Consider the following 26998-nt stretch of genomic DNA (forward strand, 5'->3'; position numbering starts at 1 on the left):
TGTTCAAGAAAAAATTTCCATCCTGTTTGTTTGAATTTTCTCTCGAAGAAAGATCATTGATTTGACTCCACTAATGATTAGAAAATCAAATGAATGTACAAAAAACAAACATTTTCACATGAATTTCTACTAGTATACAGCCCAGTTCTCCTAACAGTCTCTAACATTGTGGTTGTAACTTTATAACTTCGCTTTTGGCCTAACAAAGCCTTCTCACTTATTATCCACACTTCCTTATACAGAATTCAGCAGAAAAATGTCAGACTGAGGCAAAGCTGTCATATATTTAAAGGTCTGACGCAAGCTTATAAAATTCAAATAAGGAACCTTATACATCCTCATTTAGCAGTCTACACTGGGAGCCCATGAGGCTGTTGTCTTGTTGCTACAGCAGTTTAGGCCGGCTATACAATCAGATGCAGTCACTGTTTGGGTATTCAGGCAGCCACAGGTGCTGTGGCTGTCTTAATACAATGGCTGACAGTGAAGATTCTTCTATCCACGCCGTTTAGAGTGAATAGGGGAATCGATGGATTTCTCTCATTCAGTTTGCGAGGCTAAACAAGAGAAATCTAAGCATGTATAACTGGCCTTACACTACAAATAAAAAGCTCTGGAGTTCTCCAACACTGCCCAATGCTCTCAATGTTCATGATCACATTTTAGTAGGGGCATTGGCAGAACCTGAGCAAAATCAGGATCCACGGTTCTAGTTTTGTAACATTAAACAAGCAAACAATGAGTTTTAATCCTACAAGTGCTCATTTAAAATCAAAAGCGGTATTAAACCCAAATTGGCTGTATTAGGTTTTGTTTTAGGCATTTTTCCCGTTTTCACCTGGTGATCTGTCCAGTAACATGCCACCTGTATTAGAGTGCCTACATTCTGGATAAATGAGCACAGGGGGCACCTTTGGAAAGCAGCATTGTCATATTGAAGCCAAACTCTAGCTCACATTTTATAATCACTTACTGCAGTTTCTCTTCTATTAGGATAAAGGTTTTACATAAATAACCGCAGATTATTGTATGCACCCCTTCCAATGTTAGTTTGTCTCATTTCTGTCAAGACTCATTCCTGTAAAGTCGTACATCTGGAAGAGAGCTTGTTCTTTTGAAAAACAACAGACTTACAGGCTGGATCACCAGGTGAAAATAAAAGAAAAAAGGTGCCTAAAAAGAAAACTAATGTAGCCATCACATCTAAAAATTGTTAAGCTGCAATATAATAAATGATTGCTTTTGGGTTTAATACTGCAGGGAGTACAGATTTGTCTGTCCCAAGCTACACAATATATCATTTGTTATTAAATTGCTGAAGATATACAAAAAATTAAAATGTAGCTATAGGCTTCATTTTTTCTACAATTGCAAAAACTGTACAGAAGATCATTTACACATATCTGTTGTATGAAAAGCTCATAGAAAATTCAGGTGAGTGCTACAAATCTACTGTCAAAAAAAGATCACTTCAAAATACATTCATACATTTATACCTGATTTGAGACAAAGTGAGGTCTAATTTTTTCCACAGAGAGGACATCATGAATGGTATATCTGCTTCATTCTCTAATAAAAGATAATCAGAAATTATTATAAAATAAACTATGAAAACTACAGCCGTCACACAACGCAATAGTTGGTGTCCAGTAAATACTCCACAGATGCCATTATCAGAGGTTAATGCATATCTCCAGCCACAACATTTTCCATTTTGGGTACAGGAGGCAATGGGTAAAACCCCTGTCAAGTATTTCTCTTTATATAAACCTTGGGGTTGATATACTAAAACTGGAGCGCGCAAAATTTCAAATAGTTTCTAACTGCAGCTTGTCCAATTAGGCTTTGACAATAAATCCTGGAAGCTGGTTTCTATGCAAAGTTGCACCAGATTTTGCACTCTCCAGTATTAGTAAATCACTGTCTGATTGATGGAATTTCCCTTCACTTGCTGTCCTATAGAAAAATGGAGGTGGGAAAAAAAAAAAAAAAACTCTTAAGTGAGGGAAGTCTCTCAGACAGATGTCACTGGAAGATGTATCCATATTGGAAGATTTCCCCTCTATTCTTGTTTTGGTGAAAATTAAGACGTAGGATTTTACCTTATTTTCAATCCTGGTGATATTGGTCACCAGAACAAACAGGGAGACTGAACTTGACAAGAAAAGATGCACAGTGCAGTAAAAACTTGATACACTTTGAGTCTAATGGTTCAGCATAAAAAAAAAAAAAGTTAGCAAAGGGTTCCCTAAAAGAGAAAGTACTCTACATGCAATTTACAGTAAGGAACGCTTCATCCCTCATTCAATGGCTTCTTTAACCACTAGCCTACAGGGCACTTATACCCCCTTCCTGCCCAGGCCAATTTCCAGCTTTCAGCACTGTCACACTTTGAATGACAATTGCGCTGTCATGCAACACTGTACCCATATGAAATTTTTATCATTTTTTTGAGACAGATAGATCTTTCTTTTGGTGGTATTTAATCACCTCTGGCATTTAAATTTTTTCTTAAACCAAAAACCACTGAAAATTTTGAAAAAAAAATGTTTTTTTCTTAGTTTTTGTTATACAATTTTGTAAATAAGTAATTTTTCTCCTTCACTGATGTGCGCTAATGAGGCTGCAGTGATGGGCACTGATGGACACTGATAGGTGGCACTGATGGGCACTGGTAGGTTGCACTGATGGGCATTGACAGGCATCACTGATGGGCACTGAAAGGCAGCACTGATACATGACACTGATATATGGCACTGATAGGCAGCACTGACTGGCACTGATAGGCGGCACTGATAGGTGGCACTGACTGGTACTGATGGGTGACATTGAAAGGCAGCTCAGATGGGCACTGATATGTGGCATTGATGTGGCACTGATAGGTGGCACTTCTGGGGCCACACTGATCAGCAGGGCACACTGATCATAAGTGCCCTGATGATCAGTGTACATGTCCCCTCCGCGGAAAGCCGATTACCGGCTCTCCTCTCTTCTCGAGCTGTCAGTGTGAAAGCTCGAGAGGAGAGAAATGCCGATAACCGGCATTTCTGTGTTTACATGTGATCAGCTGTGATTGGACCGGTGATCGCTGCGTTGCGCGCTCCCTGAGCCGCACATGCGCAGTGAGAATGGTAGGACGTCATATGACGTCCTATCAGAACGAGAGAACCACCTTGCGCCCGTCATTGTACTATAGGGTGGGCGGAAGGTGGTTAAAGGGACTTTGTCATGAAAGCTTATAGAGACTGCCATTGTTTAATTTTCCTTTTGAGAATGCTAGTTCTATGGCTGTCACGCTGATGATTTGGCATAACTGCTCTCGAAGCAGCGGACCCAAAACATGTCTAGAGATGACAGAAACGCTGATACTTTATTGACATTACAATTATAGCTTGCTTGTTCAAAAGTACTCAAGTACCTGACGTAGCAAGGCAACTGTTTTTGGCGTTTTCATAATTCAGCTCTTGCCTGGTATGGTGCAGCCGCCAGGAGCATGTCTCGGTCATGATAATTCAGCAGCTTAATCAGGAAGTGCCTCGCCGGAGCTCCAGGGATCGGTGGATGGGCGAGACCCGATGGGCCGGCTCAACCACAAATGTGGTAGGCAAATCTTGGAGGCCAAGCAAGTTAGGCAGGAAACAGTCTGTAAATTCAGCAGGAGTAGAACCTTCTGCCTGCTCAGGTAGGCTCACCACCCGACCGAATTTCCATGTCGACTGTCTTTTACTAGAGGGCTTTTACCTGACGATGCGAGTGACGCTCCCTGGAGACGGACTGGACTGTGTCCTCTACCACAGTGATGCGATTTTCAGCTGCTGACAGCTGTGTGCGATATCTCTCCATATCATGCCAAATAAGGCTGACGTCCGTGGAAAGAGAATCTATTTAGGGGTAAGAGCTTCTTAACAGTAGGTGAAAGCCAAAAGTAGATTAGCTGAAGTCAGGTCTGTCTCCCTCATGTCCGCTGGCATTGTTTGTTTGCCCACTGAGACTGGCCTAAAGGAGAACCTCATGGCTAATATGTTTGCTGGCGGCGGGGTGTAGGAGGGGCCCGCAGTGGATTTAGTCAGCCGGGGTTTGCCTGGGGACATTGGAAACAGCTGCAGCTCGAGCACCGAAGAAACAGCGAGAAGAGTATATTTCAGAGACGGAAGAACAGCTCCACACCGCACAGAATACAATTAGGATGAGGTAGAAGCAGAGCATAGTTGATTCATGTCTTGCTTGTTTCACATCTAGGCCATGCCCCCCAAGGCAACTATTTTTAAATGAGGCCAGCATACTCATGACAGAGTCACTATTATCCATTACTGCATAAAAGAGATCTCAAAATAAAAGCTTAGTCCTAAACATATTTATCTGAAGTTATTCTGCACCAGAAATTGAGACAAATGGGAGACATTCAACTCAATTCACACTGAGTCAGGATTCAATTTGTGTGTTCAGCTGCAGCACTTTAAAGGCTAAGTCATAACAATAAAAAGGTACAACAATAAGGTAACAATAATGTAAAACAATAAAAAATTGTTGAACATTCATTCCTATATTGCTGTATACTGCAATGTATTGTTAATTGTACTGTATTATGATGTTTCCTCTGGCTTGTATGTCAGGACTTTTCCAATAAAGACTTCTTTTGTGAAAAAAGAAAAAAAATTGTTGATCATTTTACAATGATGCACTTTTTTTTATCATCTACTGTGTGACATATTGTATGTGAAGGAAGCCCAATGAAGCACACCACAAAGCAAGATGTGTGATAGTGGTGTACTGCATTGCATCAACTTCTATTGCATAAGTTCGCTGGGGTACCAGTCATGAATGTTTATGCACTGCACATAGAGCAGGTGAAATTAAGTGTGAATGTGGACCTAAAACCTTTCCAATGCAGCTTTTCTTCTAAATAGGAAGGTGGAGATTATTACGTTATAAGGATTTTAAATTTTACACTTTGCATTAAGGCTATCCTACCAATGTAGAGGTTAACAAAGCCAGACGACAAGAAAATCCAAATAAGTATGGCATAAATGGACTTAATTTTATCAAAACATTATCAACTAAACCCCAGAATGCCACACAGCATTATATACTATACTGGCAAAAGTATTGGGACACCTGCCTTTACATGCACATGAACTTTAATGGCATCCCAGTCTTGGTCTGTAGGGTTTAACTTTGCGTTGAGAAAAAGGAGAGAAGCACCTCTAAGTGCAATAAGTCTTTTAATTCAAGTCTAAATGTAGAAACACTCACATGTGTGAAGTAATCATAAGCTTAAAAACCGTGGTTAACAATAGTTAACGGTGGGGTGGTAACCCGGGTGAAGAGCAGTCATCTTACTGCGATGTGGGGAGGTCAGCTCTCGGCTGGAACAGCGTGGTGGCTGGAGGGGAACAGCGGTGAGGCCGGCCTGCATGCACATCCTCCCTTTAGAGCCGGATGGAACGCACGCTGGAACGTAGCGGAGGCGTGGCCGTGATGACGTCAGATCCCAAGGTGCACTGCGATGCGTTTCGGAGCATGCACTGGCCGTGGAAGGCGGAAGTGCACTCCTTTTTCAAGCAGCTAACTTTGCGTTGGCCCACCCTTTGCAGCTATAACAGCTTCAACTCTTCTGGGAAGGCTGTTCACAAGGTTTAGGAGTGTGTCTATGGGAATGTTTGACCATTCTTCCAGAAGCGCATTTGTGAGGTCAGGCACTGATGTTGGACAAGAAGGCCTGGCTCTCGGTCTCTGCTCTAATTCATCCCAAAGGTGTTCTATTGGGTTGAGGTCAGGACTCTGTGCAGGACAGTCAAGTTCCTCCACTCCAAACTCGCTCATCCATGTCTATATGGACCTTGCTTTGTGCACTGGTGTGTAGTCATGTTGGAATAGGAAGGGGCCATCCCCAAACTGTTCCCACAAAGTTGGGAGCATGAAATTGTCCAAAATGTCTTGGTATGCTGACGCCTTAAAAGTTACCTTTACTGGAACTAAGGGGTCAATCCCAACAACTGAAAAACAACCCCACACCATAATAAGTACTGTTCTCTGGATAAACTCCAAACCCAGACACGTCCATCAGATTGCCAAACAGAGAAGCGAGATTTGTCACTCCAGAGAACATGTCTCCACCGCTCTAGAGTCCATTGGCGTCGTGCTTTACACCACAGCATCCGATGCTTTGCATTGCACTTGGTGATGTAAGGCTTGGATGCAGCTGCTCAGCCATGTAAACTCATTCCATGAAGCTCTCTACGCACTGTTGTGCTAATGAAGTTTGGAGGTCTTTAGCTACTTGACTCTGCAGACAGTTGGCAACTTCTGCGCACTGTGCGATTCAGCATGTGCTGACCCATCTGTCTTTTTACGTGGCCTAACACTTCGTGGCTGAGTTGCTGTTCTTCCCAGTTGCTTCCTTTTTTGTTATAACACAAACAATTGATCCTGGAATATTTAGTAGCAAAGCAATTTCACGAATGGACTTATTACACAGGCGGCAGCCTATCACCGTACCACGATTGAATTCACTAAGCTCCTGAGAACAACCCTTTCTTTCACAAATGTTTGTAGAAGCAGTATGCATGCCTAGGTGCTTGATTTTATACACCTGTGGCCATAAAGGTGATTGGAATACCTGAATCCAGTGATTTGGAGGGCTGTCCCAATATTTTAGGCAATACTATTTATACAGTAGAAAATATGCTTTCAAGCTAGGTTATACGATTCCTAAACACATAAATTAAACCTCTGAAAAAGCCATCATTTTTGTATTTCATTTTATTTGGCTTTGTAATTACAGCTTTTTAAAAGCCAAAATAAACTTGGCTCTTAAACATTCTGATGTCTGCATTCACTACTCACCCTTAGCTTTCATTGTTATATATTCATTCAAGATTGTTGTAAGATTTTTTCCAAAGAGGGACTAGAAAACAAGATAATGCACAAGAGAGATACATGTTATTGGTCAGGAATAACTAGTGAAACTTAGATCAGGGCTTTAGCACAGCATTCCCTATTGTACTTTAAACACCTGATTTATTCATGCACTTAATTAACAAAATCAGCTCATTGGGCACACTTTGCTTACATGTACTTTTCACATACTTTCTAAAAGAATTTCAAAATGAATCATATGAAGCTTTGTTAACATACATTCTCGATAGCGTATGGAAGGGATAAAATCCTGGTTATAGTTTTAGCCCCTTTGTGGAGGCTTCCTTTCACACTCTGTCCTTTAAATAAAATAGGAAGTGAGACAATATTTCTCAAAAGTGAATGAAATTCCCCCATAGACAGTTGTCACTGAAACAAGTCTTCCAATCATACAATTTCCGCTATATTTCTGCTCCTGTGGCAACTCAAAAGTTACCCACTTCTTGTGTTGGTGGCTATTGTGAACAGGATACACAGAAAGGGTTAAAGTGGCATTAAAGGGTCAGCATTTTTTTTAAAAAACATGTCATACTTACCTGCTTCTGTGCAGTGATTTTGCACAAAGCAGTCCCGATCCTCCTCTTCTCCGGCCCCCTGCAGGAGCTCATTGCTCCTCCCCCTTGGCCAGTGCCCCCAATCGCAAGCCTCTTGCTTTAGGGGCATGCTCGCTCCCGAGCCCGACTATGTGAGCCAAGGCTCTATATATTGCCAAGGTTTGCCAATGGATCACGCTGCTGTCTCAGCCAATGGGGAGAGAGAGTCCGAGGACAGCAGAGGCTCTCGTGCACATCGCTGGATCAAGAGGGGACTCTGGTGAGTGTTAGGGGGACTGTGAGGGGAGCAGCACACAGGTGTTTTTGAAGCACAGCAGCCAGAGCCCATCTACTAAAAAGATAAACCCACATCCAATTTTGCCCCAATTTGAAAAGATACCTGCTCCCACTCAAATAATCAAAAAGTCCATACAGCAAACAAAATGTGATGGATGCGTTCATGCAATGTGCAATGGTGCTTTGTAATTCCGTGACCTGTCAACACACTTCTTCTATTGCGGCTAAAATGCCTCCTCACCTCCTCCCGGTGACCTCCAGGGGCCAAACAGCTTTCAGGATCACCCTGGATCCTTTACCATAAGGGCTGGTAACAATCCTCATGCAGTGGATCTTCTAAAGGTCTCCTGTTGCCACAGACAGGAAGTTTCTGTAGAACAATAGCTAGCAGTATTTCTTTACACCAAGACTCCTTTATTTAATGAAAGAATGCTACTCACATATCAAGCAGTTCTACCTCCTCACCGACGTATGGGTGTACTGCATGTGTGTGGGACTTCCTGGGTATAGCAAGATCGCTACCAACGCCGGAAGTGCGTCACCACGCACCGGAAGCTGCGTATTAGCGTACCTACGCGTTACGTCACAGACTGCTCGTGACTTCCTCGGGGGTACTCATTTCCTCATTTTGGCACCTTATTGTAATATCTTTGCACTTTTAAGTTTATTTATTCACACCCAGTGGTTTAGTATTTATTATTTTCGAGTGAGCGCTGCACTATTTGTGAATCATTTAACACTGTTTAGGTATCCGTTTTGAGCGTTGGCAGCTTCAAGTGAGGTTACATTTCCTTTTAAGCGCAGGAGGACCCTGGTTTATACCTGCTCCCACTGCAATCACCTAGGTGATTGGAAGCAGAAGTTGTCCTACGCCCATCCCTCCCTGTAGTCTTCTGGGACATGTGACTGGTCCCAGAAAGACTATGGAACCATTTACAAAGTGCAGCGCTACTCACGCATGTGCAGTGGGCACCCCGCTTTGCAGCCGCAAGCTGTGACAGCCGGGTTCTTATATTGAAAAAGCCAGCGCCGAGGAGACAGGACGGTCTGTCAACCTGTCCAGCGTGAGGACACCGCTAGATCTAGGGACAGGTGAGTGCCTGTTTTTTAAAAGTTAGCAGCCACAGTATTTGTTTTTTATTCTGACTGGACCTCTGCTTTAAAGCAGATCTAGAAAAAACGTACTTGAACAAAGTTCCCTGAGCTTTCCAATTCCCAGTATACCCTAAAGACTCCAGATGTCATTTATTTCCCAGAGTGCAAAAAATAAATTAAACTGTGGCAGGACCAAGATAACCTATATCAACCAATTGAAGCCCAAACACCTGATTTTCCAAGTGTAAACTAAGCCATAAAGTAAAACAATGACATCATGAGACTGTACAATAAACATAGATTTGCAATATGAGATTAGTAAAAATGCAATCGTATTGACTGACAAAGGAACTGCATTTTCTCTTTATATTGAATAAAAGTGATTTGCTATTTCCCAAAATCCTCAATAGACCCTAGGTATACTTTTTATTTCTCACCATACCCTACAAGCTCTAGATGGTCTCTGAATGGTCACATATAGTTTAGTGTAATAGTGTAATAGGGGTCTTCTACGCTGCAGCAGCAAAGCTAAATGACAGTAAATAGAGAAAACAGAAAATATATCTCAAATAAATATATCAATTCTATACCATATGCCACATAGGCTGTAGTAGGTAAGAATAAATATCAAATTAATCTTGGGTCCATATTTTGCTCACTACAGTTAACACAAAAACCTCTGATGAAATATACAATAGTAAGTTCTAAAACGTCTGGAAGACCAGCAAGCATTATATTGTGTTAGCTTTTACCAGCAGACATCCTGGGATGGACCCATCATCTGTGTGATGGTCTGCATATTCCTTGAGGTGGGGTGATTCTGCAATGTAGGTTTTGCACGTGGAGGCCAGCTTTTCTTGCTGCAAGTAGCCTAAAAGTAGATAAAAATACTTTAGTGATTGTACAGCAAAGTTGACTCTTAGCAAATAAAAGTGAAAATATCCCGCACCGCTATCAATGAAAAATAGTATGACTCAATTTGTTCTACTTATATATTATACCTTAAAAAATATGCTAAAAGGGAGCTCCTGCTAAACCTTAAGTTGACTCTTACATGATAAAATACATTAAAGATTAAAGCGACACTAAAGCTTGTTTTTTTTTAAATAACAAACATGTTTAAACTTAGCTGCTCTGTGCAGTGGTCTTGCACAGCGGAGCCCCGGTTCTCTTCTTTCCAGGTCACCACCGGGCTATCACTTTCAGAGCTGTAGGCAGTGTGAAAAGTTCATTTACACTGCCTATAGCTCTGAAAATCATAGCCTGTGTAGAGGTACAGGTACATTATTGAAGGCAGCTTGTGCAGGAGCCTATAAATGGGGGTATCCTCCTGCGCTTTATATGGATGTGATCCCTATAATTGTAGCTGCTGTCACTCAACTTAAACCAATAAGTGATAAATAAGCATACATAAATTAGTGAAGCGCTAAAAATAACTAAATAAATTCATATTACAGTGCCATTTATAACTACATAATAGTGCTCCGTGATAGATGACTCAAACATAAGTGTATCCTTATGGTGATATACATACACAAACTTAAAGTGAATAGTGATAACAACTATGCCACGTGTATAAATAATATTCAATCTAAATAATCATTTATACAATTATTCAATAAATTAACATACAGCTGTGAATCACAAATAAAAAAAACGTCCGTGAGTAATCAATATATAAACAAGGTCATGTAAGTGAAAACTGTGTGAAAAGGTGATCTTCACTTCTAGTGCATAAATCCTGAAATGGCAGCAATGCCTGCTCACCTCCACACACTGACCCACCTCTCCTCTATACCAGATCCTCATAAGTATGCTGTTCATCCAGGGACCACAGGGTAAATGGAGACTCCTCCCCCAGCGTTCCTATTCCACTCCACCTCCACTCAATAGTATATAGATAAGACACAAAAAGATCCTTCCATAGTGCAACAATGTTTAATGTAGAAACGAATACAAAACAAGAATTGCACTCACATGTATTCCCCTAGTACATCAGCCTGTCACCTCATCCGATGGGTGTAATGCATGAAGCCTGGGGAAACCAATATGGCCGCTGCGTCCGGACATCCGTCACCTCGTGACCGGAAATGACGTACCTCGTGACCGGAAATCAGGGTTAACCCTGGATGAACAGCATACTTATGAGGATCTGGTATAGAGGAGATTAATAGCCTTTTGGCCCTGTGTGGGTCAGTGTGTGGAGGTGAGCAGGCACTGCTGCCATTTCAGGATTTATGCACTAGAAGTGAAGATCACCTTTTCACACAGTTTTCACTTACATGAACTTGTTTATATATTGATTACTTACGGATGGTTTTTTTATTTGTGATTCACAGCTGTATGTTAATTTATTGAATAATTGTATAAATGATTATTTAGACTGAATATTATTTATACACGTGGCATAGTTGTTATCACTATTCACTTTAAGTTTGTGTATGTATATCACCATAAGGATACACTTATGTTTATGAGTCATCTATCACGGAGCACTATTATGTAGTTATAAATGGCACTGTAATATGAATTTATTTAGTTATTTTTAGCGCTTCACTAATTTATGTATGCTTGTGCAGGAGCCTGACATTGCACTCACAACCTCCTGGTCACTGGTACAATATTTTGCATGTTCGCACTTCATTGAAACTGCAGGTTCGTTTACCATAATGGCAGTAATCTCCTAATTCATAGATTCCTGTAAATTAGGGGTCTCCAAACTATGGCCCGCCAGCTGCTGAAGTACTACAAGTCCCATCATGCCTCTGCCTCTGGAAGTCTTGCCTGTGGTTGTCATGGGACTTGCAGTTCCTCAACACCTGGAGGGCCATAGTTTGGAGACACCTGCTGTAAATCAGGGTGGATAAAAATCAATGATTTTTTTTTTTTTTTTTTTTTAAATCGGATTTTATTTAAACCGGATTTTTTTAATTTAAATCGGATTTTTTTTAATTCAAATCGGATTTTTTTAATTTAAATCAGATTTTTTTTAAATAAAATGCTTTTTGAGGAAAATATTACCATCCAAAGGTTATTCCATCATGAAATAAAGATTAGTTTTTTAATTACGGTATGTAGAATAAGGCTGTATATGTTTAATTTTTTTGGTAAATAAATTCCATTAATCCATTCACAATGTCATGCTCTTCCAGAGGTTTTTGTAAGATTATTGGGCAGTTTCTCTGCCTACAAGATATTATCACAGATGCTTGGTTTACTTTTGCAGTTCTCAAAACTGAGTTTGACTCAGCGGAGATCACATGCCTCTTCTTCACAGCAAAAATGTTATAACATGAACAGAGTTAAGAAAAAGACCTTAATCCTAACTTCTACAAACCTATGAATACAGAATCAACCCCTTCAGAGCTAAGTTTCAAGAAGTTCAGTGAATAGAAACAATATTTTTCTGATTGTTTGGAGTGGAATAGATCTGCACAAGAAGAAAGTGAAACTAAGTGTGAGGAGGAAGGGGCTGACAGTCTAATTTTCTTAAAATATATATATTTTTTTTAGCCAAATTAGTTAACAAACATGGATGTTTGTTTAACTACATGCCGCCCAGCCACTGTACATATACAGCGGCAGAGCGGCACTCGCAGGCAAAACCACATTTTAAAACGTGTGTTTTGTAAACAAATAGGGGGCGCACCGCCGCCCTATTTGTCCCGCGGATCACCGCCGCAGATGTCAGTTGCCGGGTCACAGCCGCTCCTTAGCGGCTATGTCCCGCGATCGGCGGCAAACAGTGACAGACAGCACAGCTGCAGTAGCTGTGCTGTCTGTCACTTCCCTGTCAGCTCGAGGATGAGCTGATCGAGAAAGAACAGTTTCTCTTTCTCGATCAGCCTTGTGCCGCCCAGTACACACCCCCGCCCCCTAGTAAAACACTCCCCTCACTCCTATAACCCTTCCCTGCAAAACAAAGTTAACCCCTTCCTCCCCATTGCCATTAGTACAGTGTCAGTTTTTTTTTTTTGCACTGATCACTGTCTTAGTGTTTTTGGGGATGTCAGTGACCCCAAGTCAGTACCCCCCAATGTCAGAATGTCCGCCGCAGTACCGCCATAAGTCGCTGGTCGCTGCCATAAGTCCCTGATTGCCGCCATTATTAGTATAAAAAAACCCCTAAAAATCCCAGTATCTTTCCTGCCACGCTATAACTTTCACGTAAACCAATTAATTTACACGTATTGGGGTTTTTTTTTAGCAAAGACATGTCGCAAAATGCATTTTGGCAGAAATTTATGACTAAATTTGATTTTTGCATTTTTTTTTTTACTGGACATGTTTTATAGCAAAAAGTCCAAAATATTGTTTTTTTTTTCCTCAAAATTGTCAGCCTTTTTTTTTATAGCACAAAAAATAAAAACCGCACAGGCGATCAAATACCACTGAAAGAAAGCTCAATTTGTGGGGAAAAAAAGGATGTAAATTTCATTTAAGTACCATATTGCATGACCGCGCAATTGTCCGTTAAACTAGCGCAGCGCTGTATAGCAGAAAAATGGCGTAAACTGCAGTATCTATACCATAGTTTGTAGACGCTATAACTTTCACACAAAGCAATCAATATACACTCATTGGGATTTTTTTTACCAAAAACATGGAGCAGAATACATTTTGGCCTAAATTTATAACCAACTTTGAGTTTACTATATATTTTTTATAGCTGAAAGTAAAAAATATTGTTTTTCTTCAAAATTTTTGGCCTTTTTTTGTTTATAGCGTGAAAAATAAAAAGCGCACAGGTGATCAAATTACACCGAAAGAAAGCTCTATTTGTGTGAAAAAAAGGACGTAAATTTCGTTTGGGTGCAGCATTGCATGACCGCGCAATTATCAGTTGAATTAGTGCAGCGCCGAGTAGCAAAAAGAGGCCTGGTCATTAAGGGGGGTAAATCCTCTGGAGGTCAAGTGGTTAAGCAAATAACATATGCTGTAATGTTATTGTTTCAGTTGAATAAATCTATTTAAATTGTTATTATTAAGGTAATGATTATTTTTCTCCTTCCTAAGTACAACAGAAAAGTTGTCCAAATATATTAAACTGGGGATAAAAAAACTAATATGAAAAATTGTTATTCTAAAAATCTTCATCTACTTGCATATTAAAGTTATACCAGCAAGAATTAGTCTTTATGTAGAAAACTAGGATTTAAATCAAGCCTTACTGACTAGTGATTTAAATCGTGATTTAAATCAGTTTGATTTAAATCATATCCACCCTGCTGTAAATCACCGACATGACTGAGGGGGCGGCACTAGAACATGTTACAGCCTAAACATGTAACATATTCTAAAAAGTTAACTTATCCTTTGAAATGATCATAAAAGTTTGTTTTATTTTTACTAACATGTTATACTTACCTGCTCTGTGCAATGGTTTTGCAGAGTGGCCCCAAACCTCTTCTTCTGGGGTCTCCCGCCAGCGCTCCTGGCTCCTTCTCCCTTCCAAGTGCCCCCATAGCAAGCCACTTGCTAAGGGGCACTCATTCAGGCTGGATCCCAAGCTGGGCTGTGTGTGTATATTGACAACACAGTGTGGCATGGCCCTGCCCCTCACAAGATTTGAATGACAGCAGCAGGAGCCAGTGGCTCCCAATGCTGCCTCGAGTCTTGTGTGGAGAGAGAAAGAGAGCAGCACGGTTCTCGGGCACAGTGCTGGATAAAGATAGGGCTCGGGTAAGAATTTGGGGAGGGGGGGGGAGCTGGGAGGTGCTGAACATGAAATTTTATTTTAACCTTAATGCAGAGAATGCCGTTTCCACCCCATTGTCCACCGATCTGCCGAACAGATGAGGAACGGATCCCCATCCATCTGTTTTTAGTATAGAGGATCAAGCCGGATGTGTGTCCGCTGACACCCGCTGGTCCAGAGAGGGATATGGATGGTCCATTCGAGTCTGCCTAACAAACAGACAGGCGGACCCGATCAGACCGTCAGTGTTAAAGGAACCTTAAAGCAACTTTAAAGTGGTTGCAAAGGCTGAAGGTTTCTTACCTTCATGCATTCTATACATGAAGGTAAAAAACCTTCTGTGCGCAGCAGCTTCCCCAGTCCCCTCAATACTTACCTGAGCCTCATCGCGATTCAGCAATATGAATGACAGCCTCGGCTGTCACGGGTCTTTGCCTCCCCATTGGGGGAACCAATGAGGAGAGAGGGGCGGGGCCAAGCCACAGCAGTGTGTGAATAGACACACGGAGCAGCGGGTGCCCCCATAGGAAGCTGCTTGCTGTGGGGGCACCCAACAGGAGGGAGGTGCCAGGAGACCCTGCGGGGGACCCAAGAAAAGGAGGATCCAGGCTGCTCTGTGCAAAACCACTGCACCCAGTAAGTAAGTATAGACATGTTTGTTATTTTAAAAAAAACAAAAAACCTTTAGAATCACTTTAAATATTGTACACCATGCCATAATACAAAATATAAATATCATACACATATCAACAAAACACTGCCGGGTAAGAACACATTATTACTATAGAGTTTCCTTAACAGGAAATCTGGATGAATTCAGGGATGCACAAATCATATCACCCGACATCTGGGAAATGCAGTTCCAGGCACTGGGCAGGTGGTTTTTTTTTACATTTAGCCCTGATGTGAGCAGTTTACTTTAGTACAAAATCACCTCCCATTGACTTCAAGGCAAAAATCGCCTTCCATAGACTTCAAAGCAATGCAATGCAGGCACCTTATTTACTCGCTCAGCAGATGCGCTTCTGCTGAAAGTTAAAAGAGCCAGACACGCCCCTTTCCTGACAAGCACCTAATCGGTGCTTATTACACTGCAAGGTCTCTCCCTTCCCCGCTAGTCCCTGGGCGCAATGCTGGAGACAGGCAGGGAGGTGAGGAGATAAACCACAATTTTAAAAACATTAAAAGTTTAGATGGCCATAAAGCCCCTTATGTTTTTAAAAGCCCCAGACTTTCCAAAAAGCACCTCTGCCTAATAAACATCAACCCTTCATATTTTTTTATCAGGACAATAAATTGTCATGAGGGACAAGGAGATTGGGACCCCAATTTAGTCCCTTGGACAAGTAGATTTTTATAAAAATTTCCACACCCCTGTTGATGTTTGTTTTTCATTACTCTACATACCGCCGTGATGTTGTCAAGCTGAATCCTTACCAGGAGACCCTGCAGCTGTATTGATAAACACAGGAAAGCAAGACTGATCGCCCACAGTTGCAATATGTTGATGGGCAGCAACCACTCCTGTAGAGACCACGGAGACCAGGTTACCTCAACTGTAAGGTGACCCAGAACTCCCCCCCTCTCTGACAGGCTGGTGTCCAATGTCAACACCACACAAGAGAGGGGGAAAAAGGATTTTATTGACTACAGCAGCAAAGAAGATATCTACCAGTTCAGAGACTTAAGAGTGATCAGATGTAAGGACATCAGAAAGTCTAATGACCACATTCTTCTGTTCTACACCAGCAAAACAGTACGTTGCAGGGGTCTAGAATGGAACTGAGCAAAAGGAACAACCTCAAACAAATCAACTATTGTTTTCCAAAACAAGGCATGCAAAAATGAACTGAGGGTGTTCTTGGCATCCTGAGAGAGTACACCCGAGTCCTTAATACCAGCCATTTTCCCGGAGGAGAACCTGCACAGTATCCAGGGCGAGGTCCAGATATTCCAATTGCAGAACTGGGAACAATTTGGAGGTTGAGAGTCCAGCCAAACCATTTCAGAGGGCAAACCACGAAAGAAACTTTGCATTCCAAAAGAAGATTGGACTGCTCCCGTAGAAGCAAGTCATCCAGATACCCTAGAATAGGCATACACCGGATTTACAAAAGTACCCAAATCAGAGCCAGGACACTCTGGGGTCTGCTGACAGGCCAAATCATAGGGCCATAAATTGAAAGTAACCTTCCTCCACTGCAAACCATAGGAATCTTTGGTGATAAGGAAAGATCAGGACATCTTTTATGCCAGGAAATCCCCCGGCTGTAGAAAGGGCAACAATGACCACATTGATTCCATCTGGACATCTTTGCCCAATGTGGGGTCAGGTGCCATTCTTCTAAGCAGGGTACCTGTAGCTGTAGGAATGGATCCAGATAAAAGCAGTCTGCTGCTCCCTGTTGGAACCATTAAGAATCTAGTAAAATGTGCAGAGAGCTGGACAGCAGCGACCATCACCCTCAGACACTGGCAAAAAAAGAACTGAAGGCTTCCTATAGTGTAGGCAGGGGATCGTCTGACTTTTCTTGCCGGTGTTCAATCACATGTAGGTGGCACATAACACGGATAGTAAGGACTACTAAAGCTTCTCTATGTCCCGTGATGTGAGATAAAGAAAACAACACGACATGGTCAAGTAATGGCAGAGTTGGGACATGGTATCTACAGAGCTCTGCACTAATTTCAGCTGAACAGTATTCCTCACGTCACCAAGCTACTCACCAAATCACATTCTAAACAAAAGTAGTCACAGGGACCAGAGGGGACCTATCAGGAAACAGCGGTAACCAATTTTTTTATCTCTATAATATCATAAAGTAAACAATATGGGAGTATATCAGACAGCCTTCAGGGATGCCAGAAGAGGTATTGTAACACACTGGGGCCCTTTGCTTGAATGGGCTGTTTTGCTCATTTATAGTTAGATTTTGCCTTTAAGTCTGTTAAAGGACTGTGTACCATAAAGGATTTAATCTTTATCACAATGCTGCTGATCTCCTTCAAACCCTTTCAGTCACTTCCTGCCTACATGCACTTGCTTGACAGTTGGCTGCACAACATTCATCTGATCTGGCTTCTTGACTTTAAAACACATTCATATGTGGTGATGTCAAGAACCAGAGTTGACAGCCCCCTAAACCTTGGTAGTGGAGAGCCACTGACCTAGACCCACAGCACACTGCCCCATATACAAACTGAAGGCAGTCACAGGTAACCAGAGATGGAGAATGTAAACCAGGACTCCCCCACCTGTACAGGCTGACCAGTCCTACATGCCTAGATCTAAAATAAAAAGGTAACACATTCAAATTAGTATTGCTCCAACTATTTTAAGAATTGTACGGCCTTTAAGCATCACCATACTAGCTACAATCAGACTGTGCATTCCCTGTACAAACAACCATAGATCTACCAAATGGATGCAATATGAAGATCTACCTAAACTATCCAATCCATTAGTATGCAACCAGGCAGGTTCTTGCACTACATACTTGTTGGCAGGACTAAAGGAGATTGTATAATCGGACTATAACTTGTGTGGGGAGTTTAAGCTATGTTCACAATAGCCTGCACAGTAAAATGCAGCTTTCCATGCTAGTGCAGTGTCATTGGGGCAGCGAGCAGCGCGATGCACACTTCGGGCACTTTTTTTTTCAACTTTATATGAAGTATCACATAGGGACATTTCTTTCATGTCACTGGACAGCAGCGTGATGTACTGCGCTGCTTTGTGGTGACATGCAGTGCCATCCAGTGCAGTGTGGAAAATGCAGCACGCCTGCGCACTGCACATCATCGCAGCATGCCTGCGCACTGCACATCATCGCAGCATGCCTGCGCACTGCACATCATCGCAGCATGCCTGCACAACATCACAGCAGGCCATGTCAATGTAAACCCTCCAAGGTCTCATGAAAGACCAGGGATGTTTGATTCCTATCGCCGGCACCTGGGACATGTAGTTCCGGGAGTCAGGCAGGTAGTTGTTTTCTACCTGTAGCCATGCTGCAGGCAAGCAGCGGGCTCACCTGTTAGGTGGAAGCCTGCCCAAAAAATTTAAAAAAAAACTTTTTTTTTTTATTGTAAAAAATGAAAGTTATACCCAAGCACATACCATCCCCACCCCAAAAAAAAAATTGAAGGACCGCACATATATGCACAAACGTAAAAGCAAACGCTGAGGCGCCTACGTATGAAAACACTGATTGCGATACACGTCACATATTGCCGTGCACGCCAGAATGAGAACAATAATTCTAGCATCAGACCTCCTCCGTAACTCTAAACTGATGACATATAAAGGGCTTTAAAAGTGTCGACCTATAGAAAATATAGGATTACTAAAGTTTATTGCCATTTCATTAGCACACACAAATTTAAGGTTTTACAAGTAGGATACCTATTTACTCGCTGCAACCTCATCTTTTATATTTTACAAAAAAATAGAGTAATTTATTGCTTTTTGTGCCCTAAAATTACCTTGAATTTTTTACTGAAATTTTGCAATAATATGCAACATAAAAAATTGGAACTACCACTATTTTATTTTCTAGGGTCTCTGCTTTCAGAAAATATGTAATGTTTGGGGGTTTTATGTAATCTTCAGGCCAAAGATTTTTTAAACTTGTGCAAAAAACGTAAAAATGGCTCTGGCAGCAAAAGGGATAAAGGATAAGCCCTGACCCACTCTTTAATGAGGAGCAGCCAAACAGTGCTCATTACACTGCAAGGCCTCTCCCCTCCCTGCTAGTCCCCGCGTGCGGGGAGGAGAAGATAAACAGCGCAATGTTAAAAATATTAAACGTTTAAGTCACCATAAAGCCCCTTTTGTTTTTAAAAGCCCCAGATATTCCTAATATCACCTCCGATTTAAATACAGTTTTGATGAAAATTGATTTCTTTTTTTATCTGGACAACTAGATTGTCATGAGGGACAAATAGCTTTAGTCCCTGGACAAGTAGTTTTTTAAAAAATTTCCAAACACCTGAAGACGCACCTGAATGATATAAATGCGACTTATAATTATCCTTGGTCAAAGCCAAAGTCGCACCAAGTCTTACTGTAAAGTAGCATTGAAAATCGCACAATTTTGAAGTTAAGATGGAGCCTTAGTCCAGCTTAATTGTTGAAAAAAATGACAGTTATTCTGCAAAGCATCTGTTGCTGGGAAAAAAAAAAAAGGCTTTCAAGTGGAACTAAATCTATCAATTTAACAGTTTCCAAAAATCAGTGTTACATTCCTGGCATGGAATGCTAACTGTCACATTAGCTTGTGTTCCCAACCAAACTGTCAAACCATCAAATGGCTAGTGTCACAACTGAAGATCAAACACAGGCTAAGATGGCAGCTTCCTTGGATGAAACCGGTAGGGGGGTTTAGTTCCATTTTAAGCAGTTGCAGGAAAAAAAAATCATTTTTAATATTCACCATTCCAACGGTCCCTCACCGGCTTCTTCGTCTGTGTGGCAGTTTATGGTCATCATCATTATCTGGTGCAGGATGATGTCACTCCTACGCAGCGGCAGAAGATAGTCATCCCAGCACACAGGGATCGGGCTGGCTGCTGTAAGCAAAGCTGCGCGCACACAGCTCAGTTTACATTCCTGGGATGGCTGTGAACAGGCAGCTTGTTTATTTTGTAACAGAAGTGACACTGCATGATTCTTCTGCAATACAAAGAATGCTTAGTAATTTTATGAAATAGAATTTTAGATCCATTCCTGTAACAGGAATGATGCGTACTTACCTTCCCCATGGCCACCCTTTGCTATGCAGTGGTTGAAAACCCTTCAGTATTGGGCACTTCTGCTAATGTCGGATCCTTGGTCCCCCAGAGCAATTCAATTCACCATTCCCTGTGTCATTAGGGCGTCCTCATTGGACAACACCTCTGCTAATGTCGGATCCTTGGTCCCCCAGGGCGGTTCCATTCGCCCTCCCCTGTGTCATTAGTGCGTCCTCATTGGACACTTCTGCTAATGTCGAATCCTTGGTCCCCCAGAGCAATTCAATTCGCCATTCCCTGTGTCAGTAGTGCGTCCTCATTGGACGACACTTCTGCTGACGGATCCTTGGTCCCCCAGGGCGGTTCCATTCGCCCTCCCCTGTGTCATTAGTGCATCCTCATTGGACACTTCTGCTAATGTCGGATCCTTGGTCCCCCAGGGCGCTTCCATTTGCCCTCCCCTGTGTCATTAGTGCGTCCTCATTGAACACTTCTGCTAATGTCGGATCCTTGGTCCCCCAGGGCGCTTCCATTCGCCCTCCCCTGCGTCCTCATTGGACACTTCTGCTAATGTTGGATCCTTGGTCCCGCAGGGCGGTTCCATTCGCCCTCCCGTGTCATTAGTGTGTCCTCATTGGACACTAGTGCTAATGTTGGATCCTCGGTCACCCAGGGCGGTTCCATTCGCCCTCCCCTGTGTCATTAGTGCGTCCTCATTGGACACTTCTGCTAATGTCGGATCCTTGGTCCCCCAGGGCGGTTCCATTCGCTCTCCCGTGTCATTAGTGCATCCTCATTGGACACTTCTGCTAATGTCGGATCCTTGGTCCCCCAGGGCAGTTCCATTCGCTCTCCCTTGTGTCATTAGTGCGTTCTCATTGGACACTTCTGTTAATGTTGGATCCTTGGTCCCCCAGGGCAGTTCCATTCGCTCTCCCCTGTGTCATTAGTACGTTCTCATTGGACACTAGTGCTAATGTCGGATCCTTGGTCCCCCAGGGTCGGTTCCATTCGCTCTCCCGTGTCATTAGTACGTCCTCATTGGACACTAGTGCTAATGTCGGATCCTTGGTCTCCCAGGGTCGGTTCCATTCGCTCTCCCCTGTGTCATTAGTACGTCCTCATTGGACACTAATGCTAATGTTGGATCCTCGGTCACCCAGGGCGGTTCCATTCGCCCTCCCCTGTGTCATTAGTGCATCCTCATTGGACACTTCTGCTAATGTCGGATCCTTGGTCCCCCAGGGCAGTTCCATTCGCTCTCCTGTGTCATTAGTACGTCCTCATTGGACACTAGTGCTAATGTCGGATCCTTGGTCCCCCAGGGTCGGTTCCATTCGCTCTCCCCTGTGTCATTAGTACGTCCTCATTGGACGCTAATGTCGGATCCTTGGTCGCCCAAAGTGGTTCCATTTGCCCTCCTGTTATTAGTGCGTCCTCATTGGACACTAGTGCTAATGTTGGATCCTTGGTCCCCCAGGGCGGTTCCATTCTCTCTCCCGTGTCATTAGTGCGTCCTCATTGGACACTAGTGCTAATGCTGGTACCTTGGTCGCCCAGGGCGGTTCCATTCTCTCTCCCGTGTCATTAGTGCGTCCTCATTGGACACTAGTGCTAATGTCGGATCCTTGGTCGCCCATGGTGGTTCCATTCGCCCTCCCGTTATTAGTGCGTCCTGTGTGATGGGGGTCTTGTGGAAGGAAGCACAGTGCTGCACCAGGAATGACACTCCCGGAAGTGTCGGATGCATAAGATCATTCTTCCACAGGGCGAAGTCTGCGGCCCAAGTGATCGCTCCTCTCCTGCCTGGACTTCTATAAAACTTTATCCAGTGACACAGACACCTTAATACAGACTACACACGGTAAATGGATGAGGACAGTTGGAAACAGCCCCCTGATAACTCAGTAATTTTACCATGACATTGATCAATGTGACATTTCCGGGGACGAGCCCTCAGCAGCTGAAACTGTCCCTGGAAACCAGGGCCTGTGGCGGATACATGACCGAGCTCCACTATGGCGGCGGGGAGAACCCCCTCAGAACACACACTCACCCAGCACTAGCCTGGCCACATCGGAAGGGAGCAGCATGGCTGTGCCCCGACACACACTGTCATCCAGAGACCAGCCAAGGACCCCGATACCTAACTACACCCTCCGCTGCTCTCCCGCGCTGCACAGCGGTGCACGATCTAATCCTTCCCCCCTTCCACTACGGCTGCGCTCTTCAGTTCCGCATCCCTGACACATACAGGTCACCTAGCTCCAGTGCTGGGACTCCCCTCACAGAGCTGTGTGACACCCTGCCATTGGTCAGAATGACATGTAGAAACTATATTTAAACTATATAAAAACTTTATTTTTATTTATTACCAGTACTTATATGGCACTGTCAATTCATGCAGTGCTTTACATATATTGTACATTCACATCAGTCCCTAATGCCCCGTGCACACAAGAAGAGTATCGGAGGAATGATCATCCGGGCTGGTCTCCATATCGAATACTAAACGTATGAAAATTCTTGTACGAAAGAAGAGAATTCCCAAAGCGATGTCATATATTGTAACTGTATTGTATTTTTGGATGACTACGGTACTGATTAAACGGATATCGAACGGTCTGGTTTCGTATGAGGACAATTTTCATGCTTGTCCCTTCGTATATAGTCACATGACTTGTCTTGGTCAGCTTTCAAAAGCCGTGTACTAACAATCAGATTATCGGGCAATCGGTCCTCGTACGAACATTTTCATACAATTTTCTTGTGTGTACGGGCTTTAACCCTCAAGGGGCGTACAATCTAAGGTCCATAACTTACCTTCATACATACACATACTAGGGCCAATTTAGACAGGATTCAGTTAACCTGCCAGCATGTCTTTGGAGTGTGGGAGGAAACTGGAGTACCCGGAGGAAACCCACACAGGCACAGGGAGAACATGATAACTCCAGGCAGGTGGTGTCATGGCTGGGATTTGAACCAACAACCCTAGTGCTAAACTAGATCCAAAGCCAACATTCTTTTTGTTGTTGTATTTAGTGTAGTTGGAGATTATTGTCCTGTGAGAGTCACCCTTCCTATTTGTCCTGGTGACCTTTGTCACCACTTGCGAAAGAGAGAAAATCACCAGAAGAGGGAGAGAAGAGAAATCTTCCATTGGGGACACTAGTCCTGGTGGAGGTCCTGAGGGATCCTCATGATGGTGAAAGAAACCAAATTGAGTGTACACCATAAAAGGTGAGGTCAGGAGTACTTCCCTGGCATGAGGGGCCCATTACCTCCTGAATAGACTGTGCTACCTTGCCTGGCCAGTGGCTGGGCAGGCAAAGGGCCATTGGTGTCAAGTGCCCTCTGGAAGTGGTGTCCTGGAGGTGCCTTATGGGTGTGGGACTCCACTGTGGGAGACTTCACTAGGCCACAATACCAAATAATTTTTGTGCTAGGCCTCGTGGGCTAGGTTTTTTGGCCAAGACTGGGGAAATTCATGTTACCAGGTCACAAGACTATAGACAATGCTCCTGAACTGGCACCTTTTTATTTTGCATATTTGTTTTCTCTCCACCTGTGACACCCCAAACTTAGATATGTGTTTCCTTTTTCAGTTAAGACAGAAGGTGTGGGTCTATGGGCCTACCCTGAAGTCTAAGGGGAGGATGAGTGGCCTTTAGGTTCCTTCCTCATCTGCCTTGGGGGGAGGGTATCCTTTAAGAAGAATGAAACCCCTACAGATTGTATCATCACATCCCATCTTGTTACTAGGACGTTGCTAAGAGACTCCCAGCTGTTGCTGTTCACCTTTACCATCACAGGAGTTAGACTGGCCATACATTATACAATTTTCTTGAGAATTTTTCTTTAGATTTACAACAAATCATATAATATGAGGTTAAAGCTAAACAACACTTTAAACTGTATCCAATTAGGCAGGCCTTGCACCACATAGTTGAAGGTAAATCTAAAGGAAATTGGGCAAAAATTGGACAGAAAATTGTATAGTGTATGGCCACCCTTAGTTCCGAAATCCAAAGGCAGGACAGGAAAATGCAACCTCTAAGTTCTACAGTAAAGACTTCATGAGCTATATAAATGGCCTCCATCTATAGCAAGTGCATTATGTAACTTTAGTCAAAGCTGCACAGTTTATTTATATCTATAAGCGCACATCACCTGCATAGGCAGTTTTTTGGTGTCATTAATCCTTAAAGTGGTTCTAAAGCCTAAACATTTTTTTAACCAAAAGTATAACTAAAGGCAAACTTTTTTTTATTTTTGGATAGAGTTGAACCTCTGTTTTTATTGCTTTCTGTGCCCCCATTGGGGAGATTCATCCTCTCTATTTATCCTGTTTACTATTATCATTGAAAGTGAAAGTAAAAGAAATCCTAAATTTTGGGTTGTCCCCAGAAAGTAATAGAGGGGAAAAGTTTCAATGGGGACACTAGTTCTGGTGACCTGGGGGTACCCAAGGAATTCCCTTAGTGCCAGTTCACATATATGTGGATTAGATGCGGTTTGAACTACATTCAAACCACATGACAGGTGAAATAACATTGCTTCCTATGGTGCCTGTTCACATTGCCCAGGCAATCGGAAACGGAAGTGGGAACGGGTAAAATCAGGCACCCACTGCCAAAGGTGCCAAAAACAGTCACTCACCTGTCCTGCAATTCAGTGGTATCCTCTCCTTAGCTGGGTATCCTGGAAGGCCGGGGGAGATGGGGGGGGGGGACTACAGCTTTCGATCACCTAGGTGAGCGCAGCGGAATTGGGAGCAGGTACCTGTCAAAATTGGGTACCCATTCCAAAAGGTGCCAAAAACAGTCACTGACACCAATGATGGGACACTATTCCTCCCACTGACAGCAACGATGAGGCACTATTCCTCCCACTGACAGCAACGATGAGGCACTATTCCTCTCACTGATAACAAGAATGGGGCACTATTCCTCCCACTGAGACCAACAATGGGGCACTATTCCTCTCACTGAGACCAACAATCGGACACTATTCCTCCCACTGTCACCAATGATGGGGCACTATTCCTCCCACTGATACCAATGATGGGGCACTATTCCTCCAACTGATACCAATGACGGGGCACTATTCTTCCCACTGATACCAATAAAGGGGGCACTATTCATCCCACTGTCACCAATGATGGGGCACTATTCCCCCCCACTGATACCAAAGATGAGGCACTATTCCTCCCACTGATACCAAGAATGGGGGCACTATTCCTCCCACTGACACCAATGATGGGGCACTATTCCTCCCACTGATATCAATTATGAGGCACTATTCCTCCCACTGACACCAATGATGGGGCACTATTCCTCCCACTGATATCAATTATGAGGCACTATTCCTCCCACTGACACCAATGATGGGGCACTATTCCTCCCACTGATATCAAAGATGAGGCACTATTCCTCCCACTGACACCAATGATGGGGCACTATTCCTCCTACTGATATCAAAGATGAGGCACTATTCCTCCCACTGACACCAATGATGATACACTATTCATTCCTCTAACATCAACAATGGGGCACTATTCCTCCCACTGACACCAACGACAGGGCACTATTCCTCTAATACAAAAAACAGGGCATTGTTCACTCCCACCAGCGCCAGGACATTTTTTATTCCCAGTGGCAACAGTCTGGCCCCTCCAAAGTATGAAGAACAGTAAGCTGGCCCTTTGATTAGAAAGTTTGGAGACCCCAGATTTAGAGGAACAAAATTTCAAAACTTTGGTGGGGTATACACTATGAGAACATTGGACAATCATCTGATTTTCCACAAAGGTGCATATTATGATGTATGATGTGGTAAATGGTGTCTCATCATTGGTGTTAGTGGGAGGAATAGTGGCTCATCATTGGTGTCAGTGGGAGGAATAGTGTCCCATGGCTGGTGTCAGTGGGAGGAATAGTGTCCCATCATTGGTGTCAGTGGGAGGAATAGTGTCCCATCATTGGTATCAATGGGAGGAATAGTGCCCTATGGTTGGTATCAGTGGGAGGAATAGTGCCCCACCGTTGGTGTCAGTGGGAGGAACAGTGCCCCATCATTGGTATCAGTGGGAGAAATAGTGCCCTATAGTTGGTATCAGTGGGATGAATAGTGCCCCATCATTGGTATCAGTGAGAGGAATATTGCCCCATCATTGGTGTCAGTGGGAAGAAAATTGCCCCATCGTTGATGTCAGTGGAATAGTGCCCCATCGTTGGTGTCAGTGGGAGGAATAGTGCCCCATTGTTGGTGTCAGTGGGAGGAATAGTGCCCCATCGTTGGTGTCAGTGGGAGGAATAGTGCCCCATCATTGGTGTCAGTGGGAAGAAAATTGCCCCATCTTTGGTGTCAGTGGGAGGAATAGTGCCCCATCATTGGTGTCTGTGGGAAGAAAATTGCCCCATCGTTAGTGTCAGTGGAAGGAATAGTGCCCCATCGTTGGTGTCAGTGGGAGGAATAGTGCCCCATCGTTGGTGTCAGTGGGAGGAATAGTGCCCCATCGTTGGTGTCAGTGGGAGGAATAGTGCCCCATCGTTGGTGTCAGTGGGAGGAATAGTGCCCCATCGTTGGTGTCAGTGGAAGGAATAGTGCCCCATCGTTGGTGTCAGTGGGAGGAATAGTGCCCCATCGTTGGTGTCAGTGGGAGGAATAGTGCTCTATGGTTATTGTCATGGGGGGAATAGTACCCATCGTTGGTTGACAG

At 43.3% G+C, this 26998-nt stretch overlaps 1 protein-coding gene across 1 annotated transcript in view; it reads right to left on the reverse strand.

The window, feature by feature from the left end:
- Positions 1-22468, reverse strand: part of NPAT (nuclear protein, coactivator of histone transcription) — a 62359-nt gene extending 39891 nt beyond the window's left edge. Inside the window, exons 1-4 of the mRNA XM_089691114.1 lie at positions 22331-22468; positions 9596-9714; positions 6847-6907; positions 1497-1569 (exon numbers count right to left, since the gene is read on the reverse strand). Of these exons, the coding sequence (XP_089547240.1) occupies positions 1497-1569; positions 6847-6907; positions 9596-9714; positions 22331-22367 (290 nt within the window). The 5' untranslated portion in view covers positions 22368-22468. The remainder of the gene's footprint in view (positions 1-1496; positions 1570-6846; positions 6908-9595; positions 9715-22330) is intronic.
- Between the last annotated feature and the right edge of the window lie 4530 nt (positions 22469-26998).

Source organism: Staurois parvus, unplaced genomic scaffold, assembly GCF_062004578.1.
Source record: "Staurois parvus isolate SC_StPar_1 unplaced genomic scaffold, SC_StPar_1.0 ptg000550l, whole genome shotgun sequence".
Classification (NCBI taxonomy): domain Eukaryota; kingdom Metazoa; phylum Chordata; class Amphibia; order Anura; family Ranidae; genus Staurois; species Staurois parvus.